The 6,957-nt window shown below is 38.0% G+C and overlaps 2 protein-coding genes across 2 annotated transcripts; one reads left to right on the top strand and one right to left on the bottom strand.

The window, feature by feature from the left end:
- Positions 1-800: 800 nt before the first annotated feature.
- On the bottom strand, positions 801-2,137 carry LOC114239714 (beta-ureidopropionase pyd3). Its single transcript, XM_089736446.1, has one exon. It carries the CDS (start codon positions 2,070-2,072, stop codon positions 897-899), a length of 1,176 nt encoding a protein of 391 aa, XP_089592572.1. The 5' UTR covers positions 2,073-2,137; the 3' UTR covers positions 801-896.
- A 2,491-nt stretch (positions 2,138-4,628) lies between these two features.
- Positions 4,629-6,725, top strand: Prosbeta3 (proteasome subunit beta type-3). The gene is made up of 5 exons (XM_028170122.2): positions 4,629-4,784; positions 5,038-5,243; positions 5,481-5,649; positions 6,041-6,169; positions 6,554-6,725. The coding sequence occupies exons 1-5, from the start codon at positions 4,782-4,784 to the stop codon at positions 6,662-6,664; spliced, it is 618 nt and encodes a 205-aa protein (XP_028025923.1). The 5' UTR covers positions 4,629-4,781; the 3' UTR covers positions 6,665-6,725.
- Positions 6,726-6,957: the final 232 nt, after the last annotated feature.

Raw genomic sequence — 6,957 nt, 5'->3', positions numbered from 1 at the left:
TTTCTCTGATGAAATACGTACTTAGTACTTAGGTCGTCGTGGCCTAAAGGATGAGACGTCCAGTGCATTCGTATCTTGCGATGCACTAGTGTTCGAATCCCGTAGGCAAGTACCAGTCTTTCTAATGAAATATTTACGTACTTAACAAATGTTCACGATTGATTTATATAATTGTAATTTGCGTAATTATTGGTGGTAAGACCTCTTGTGAGTCCGCACAGATAGGTACCACTACCTTGCCTATTTCTGCCGTGAAGCAGTAATGCGTTTCAGTTTGAAGAGCAGGGCAGCCCTCGTAACTATACTTGAGACCTTAGAACTTATATCACAAGCTGGGTGGCGCATTTACGTTGTAGATGTCTTTGGGCTCTAATGACCACTTAAGATCAGGAGGGCTGTGACCGGTGGGCTGTGAGCTCGTCCACGCATCTGAGCAATAAAAATAAAATAAAATAAAATAAAATGTGAATATTTGTTCGTTATCTACTCTTCAACATCCTGTCTGTGATTGCTGCCGGATCTTCTCAGCAGGTTGCGATTCCGAACCGGTAGTAGATTCATTCGCGAAGCAGTTGCTCTTGAGTTGTTAGGTCTCCTTCAGTCAGACAGCTGTTAGCAAATCCCACCCCTACTGGCTGAGCTTTTACTCGCCCACCTGCCCTGATGAAACTGGAAAGGTCTCTGGACCACCAGTAATCTTTCAAACATAAAAAAATATGTTTTTGCATGTCTTTAATTTAACGATAGTCATAGCGAGACATGGCCTACATCTGTGTACTATAAGATACATAGGTAAATTAACAGAATAAAAAGCAGAAAGGCAGTTTATTTAAGAATACATAGAGATTCGTCGCAAAATACATAGATTTCGTTGGTCAATGTTGGAACGGGATCGCTTAAAATTGCTTTTCATTTTCGTGTACGACCTGCGGCTTGTAATCCAGCTCGAGTACTTTGCTGAGACTGTTCACGTACATGTCCAGGCGTTGGGTCATGTAATAACAGCGTCTGTCTTTAATCTGTCTGTTCAGGTTCAAGTCGACGGCCGCGATCAACAAGCCGTCTCTGGTGCGGGACAGACCGGGGCACCTAACGCCATCGGGGCCGCAGAAGTAGCTCGATCCGTAGAACAGGCCCAAGTCTTTGTGTGCCGGTTTCCCGTCAGCCGAAGTAAACTCGTTCGGGAACTCCTCGTAGCCGACTCGGTTGATGGCCGCTGTGAAGTAGCAGTTCGTGATAGCTGCGTTCCTAGCTTCAACGTTCCACATGTACTCGCTGCCGCCTTCTCCAGCGATCGTCGCTGACGGATTGAAGACGATCTCAGCTCCGTTCTGTCCGAACATCATCCAGTTCAAGACGTGGTGCCGTCCGAAGCAGATGTTCACCGCGATCTTGCCGTATCTGGTCGCAAATACAGGATGGCCGGTGTTACCTTCCATGTAGTAGTTGGATTCGTTAAAATCGCCGACTCTCGGAATGTGGTTCTTACGATGTTTCCCGATCACGTTTCCGGTGTCACTAATTACAACCGCAGTGTTCCAAAGTATGTCCGAATGCTTCTCGTCCCTTTCTAATATCGAGGACACGATCACCATTGCGTACTTGATGGCGAGTTCCCGAAGGAAGGTCGTGGTCGCCCCGTCTTCAGCTGATTCGGCAAACTCGCACCATGGCTGCTTCTCCCTTGTGCAGAACGCGAAGGGCATATTCCACAACTCTTGGAAACAGATGATGTTAACACCCTCTTGGCCGGCAACATCGATGATCTTCTTGACTTTATTGAAAATTGCTTTCTTTTGCTCGTTGACTGGACGATCGGTGGGCACCGCGATGGAATGCTGAATTATTCCTACCTTCACAATTCTCGGGGGTCGGGTCTGCTCGTCCTTGGCCGGGAAAGCGTATGCGGCGACGTCGAAGTCAGCCTCCTTAGCTGCAGCGATCGAGGATTCTTTCAGTTTGATTTCAAGGTTATTCCGCCGCCCAAAATGAATTCTGTTGAACTCTTCCAAGTCGCGCCCGGTCAAGTTGTTGTTTATTATAGATTCAAGGCTGTGAGTTTCATTCTCCATGATTGCGAGTGATGCCTAACGTTGCTTGTGTAAAATCAACTGCTGACTGAGAGCTATTGAGATCGCCAGCGCTTAAATAGCCTCGTTCAGTATTGTCGATGCATTGAATAGTATTTATCTGTATGTTCCAAGTTATGGCCTTCGACCTAACGTGTTATCACATAGGCATAATGAGACAACAATATGATGGATGTTATCGTAAACTTGCGTACGTGACTGGGGTTGTTGTGAAGCTGTGTTTGGTTTGCTTTTGAGATAGCAGCATCCGAATGACCATCCGAAATGTACACAAACAACAAAACTTCGATTGTATTCGTGACCTTTCCATTATTATTTATTTCTGAAAATACAATTTAATCAACAAACAGAAAACGGAAACAATTTTACCCATTTCAATAAAAAAAATTATTAAGATTACTACGAACAAAAATATACTTCACAATTTCCTTATCTTGGAAATCGCTTAAGAAATGCAACACTAATTGTTGCTATTAGACTTTTGTTCGCGCATATAAACTTCCTTACCGAGTTCAAAATAACAAGAATTAGCCTAGTCAAAACACAGTGAAATGTATGGTTTCCATAATCCAAATTATTCCAAATATATATTCAGAAAATATAAGTTAATAAACAAATAAATTCAAATAAACTATTTCGATGCAAAATTAAAATAGAATTACCTACCTACACCGCGGCTTCGTTCAATGAATAATTCAAAAAGAACCGCCAGCTTTGATGGATCCTAATATTTAGGCTAGATAGTTGGCAGAAAATAACTAAACATTATGCAACGCGTCGGAGAGTGGCTATATTAGATAGTGTAACCACACTGCTTAGCTGCTCACTGAGTTTCTCGCCGGATCTTCTCAGTGGGTCGCGTTTCCGATCCGGTGGTAGATTCTGCGAAGGACGGCTCTTGCTAGGGTTCGTGTTAGCAACGTCGTCAGGTTTGAGCCCCGTGAGCTCTCCTACTAGTTAAGGTTACGCTGATATAGCCTCTCAAGGCTCTCAGCTTAGGTAGGAAAAAAAAAGCTGCTTAGCTGTTTTTAGACAAACTGAAAATGAAATCAACCAACGTATTCAAGCATTTCCTTTTTTCACTTCTTCAATTATATGCTTTTGTAATTGTAGCGAAATTATACGGATAATGTAATTAAATTTAATAACAGAACACATTGATATTCGAACTTTTTTAATTTTTATCACAACCAAGATAATTGCGTGTAGCGCGTTGTGTTTATCAAAACTTTAGGAATGTAGTTAAATAAATTACATAGATGTTTCTCGGTAATTACAAAGAAACACAAAGAAGTCATACGCTATGAATAAGAATTTAACTTAAGCCTTATTTTACATATCTACATAAATTATTATTTAAATGTATCACTTACTTAATCAACACACGTTAGAGTACATCTTATCAATTCGTTCTTACTGTACATACGTTGATAATTATAATATTGTCGTATTATTTTCCGATTCCAATTTCCATTAATGAGTTTGCGTACTTTGAGTGCATATGCGCTATTATTAAATCTCCCTCCCTCAAGCCCATTTAACAGATTTGTAAAAATAAAGACATCGATAATTTTATAGATACTTATTGCTGATCGAAGACATAATTTAAAACTGATTGTTGTAGGATTACATAGTTACAAAAAAAAAACAAATATAATGTAGTGTTCACAGGCGGTCACCCATCTAAGTACTAACCACGCTCGATATAACTTGACTTCAGTGATCAGTGTGCTTAGTGCGAGTTTTTTAACGTTCTCGATAGCGTAAAAGCTAGCTCTTATTTGTATGGAATGGGATCGTTTGCCTACGTTTGCCGCTAGGGGAGCTGTTCCAACTGCATACAAAATTGGGCTAGCTTTTACGCTATCGAGAACGTTAAAAAACTCGCACTAAGCACACAGATGAGAACGCGGATTCTTCATGTTGTATTGTTTCTAGAACAGTGGCTCTCAACCACCATGCCATAGTGTTTTTGTGTGCTTCCAAATTCCTAGTGTGCCGCCAAATTTTACATTCAAATCTATTATCATACTATTGCGCAGTGTATTAAAGATAAATTAACATCTATTCAACTTAACTTTTTCTTTGTGTACCATAAAATTTTGAAATCTTTAAAATTATGCCGCGTAAAAACAGGTTGAGAAATGTTGAGAATCATTAACCTAGACTTTATGCTGTTAACAGCGTGTATACCCATTAACCCTAGACGGATGTTATTAAAGGTTTTATTACTATAAGAAATTAATTTTATTGCAAAAATCTAATTATCATAAGAAATACAAAAATTGGTCCCTGTCTGCAGGATTCCAACACCGGCACAATCGCATCGCTAGTTATTATTTAAGCAACGAGGACTAAAGTCTTAAGACTTAAGACTTAAGACTAAAGACTTCACTAAAGTCTTATTAAATTGCCCGTGATCTTGTGTTCTTTTATTTTAGTTATCACCTAAAAGTCATGACTTTGGCTATAAAATACACGTGTAATGGCATTAGGCACAAAGTTCCTTTTGCCTTTTGAATTGACAACACGATTTTCTATATCTGCCAAACTCGTGTCAAATCGAATGAATTGACATTTCTTGGTTTCTGTAACCTCTGTGTATGATGATATAGGGCCATTCAATATTTTGAGTTAATCACTTTACAGTAATTCCAAGTTAAAAAGTGCTTAAGTTTCTATATCACTAATATGGTAAATACTTTGTATTAGTTTATAATTTTTTCCTTTATTTCTATTCGAGCTATGATCACGTCATGAACATTACAAGCAAAATTTGCATTCGTTTGTTACAAGCAAATGCGGCATCTAAATTGTTTGTTATATGAAACAATACTTCTTTGAAACTATCAAACAGAAGTAATCAGACAGAATTTATGAAACCGATTTGTTTTTTCCAAAACCTTCAGTTTTTTTGTATGTACACATTTATGTACTTATTTCACAGTCGATACTAGCGTATAATGGGGGTGCGGTAGTCGCCATGAAGGGCCAAGACTGTGTGGCCATCGCTACGGACAAGCGGTTTGGTATACAAGCTCAAACAGTATCAACCAACTTCCCAAAAGTATTCCAAATGGGACCCACATTGTATGTAGGCCTTCCCGGTCTCGCGACTGACACCCAAACTGTATTTCAGAGACTGAAATTTAGGTAAGTAGTTACAGACTATCAATTAAATGTAACAAGTTCTTAAACTGATAATATGCATCTAAAACCTACATAAAATATTTTAAACTATTATTGCTATGTATATACTAAATCCTGTTTTTGTGTCTTTGAACAGGATAAAATTTAAAAAGAACAAAATCTGACAAGCCATCTCATACCTATTTTATGTAATCTTATTGTTGCATTTATAAACATATTTGAATCAATTTATTTTTTCAGAATGAACTTGTATGAATTAAAAGAAAACAGAATGATGCGGCCTAAAACATTCTCAGCGATGTTGTCAAACTTATTGTATGAACGACGTTTCGGCCCTTACTTTATTGAACCTGTCATAGCTGGTCTAGATCCCTATGATAACCAACCTTATGTCTGTAACATGGACTTGGTAAGATTCATAAGTAGTTTTTTTTTTTTAATGAAACTAATATGTCCAAGTATTGATCTCCCCTGTTCTGGATTGATTCATTTTCTCTATGAAATTGTGTATCACAATTGTATTTTTAGTGATCATAAGCTAAATACTACTTTTATGCAATACATGTTTACTCCAATGGGTATAAAAAATATTAAAGAAAATATTTAAAATTCGATCACTTTGCAAGCTTGCAATTCCCTCCAGCATACCAAAGATTTTATTAAAGAAATTAATAATAATTATAAACAAAAGCAATATAGAAAACCAAAAGGCTCTTAAACAAAGATTTTAAAAATGAACTTTTCAATTGTATTATTTACCCAAAACACATTTAATTATAAACAAAACATGCCTTCAACAGATTGGTTGCCCAAATGAACCTGAAGATTTTGTGGTATCGGGCACCTGTTCTGAACAGCTGTATGGTATGTGTGAAGCTCTCTGGGAGCCCAACTTGAAGCCAGATGAACTCTTTGAGACAATCTCACAGGTATGATCCACTATCTTTTTTGTTGCACCTGATGATGTAATTAGAGGAGCCCACAGACATCAGTGTAAATACCTCTGTCTACCTTGCAACATGAGTAATCTGAACAGTACAGTCATATTTATTTAGATTTAAAGGTAATTACTGTGACATTTCCACCTTTTAATTAAGGTTTCTTTCAAGACCCTTAACTTCTAGCAAGTTCTTGTCTGTGACCATTCAAGTCGGCTGTTTGCAGTTAAAATTCAAAGCTCCTCAAGAATAAAGGTTACAAAAAGATATCTATAAACTCATAGCCATTGACATGGCAGTATAGCAAAATATAATTATTTAAAACCTGTTTATTATTGTACTCAGAAATTTTTATTTGTAATTTCACTTCCAAAGGCTCTGGTTAATGCGGCGGATCGTGACGCCATCTCCGGTTGGGGTGCCGTTGTTTACATCATTGAGAAAGACAAGATCACTGAGAAACACGTCAAGACTAGGATGGATTAGTTTATTTTAAGATTTATGTGGTATTTTGTCCAGGTTTACTAATAAAATTATTTCAAATTCATTTTGTGTTAATCTATGGCTTCAGTACTAGCAGTTGTTAACTCATTCTCTCAAAAAAATTTTTTTATTTTTATTGCATAGACGTGTGGACTAGCTCACAGCCCACCTGGTGTTAAGTAGTTACCGGAGCCCATAGAGATCTACAACGTAAATGCCGCCACCCACCTTGAGATAAGAGTTTTAAGGTCTCAGTATAGTTACTGTGACGGCCCCACCCTTCAAACCGAAACGCA

This window comes from Bombyx mandarina, chromosome 21 (genome assembly GCF_030267445.1).
Source record: "Bombyx mandarina strain Sakado chromosome 21, ASM3026744v2".
NCBI lineage: Eukaryota > Metazoa > Arthropoda > Insecta > Lepidoptera > Bombycidae > Bombyx > Bombyx mandarina.
The sequence above is the reverse complement of the archived record's forward strand: the minus strand, read 5'-3'. Positions and strand labels throughout refer to the sequence as shown.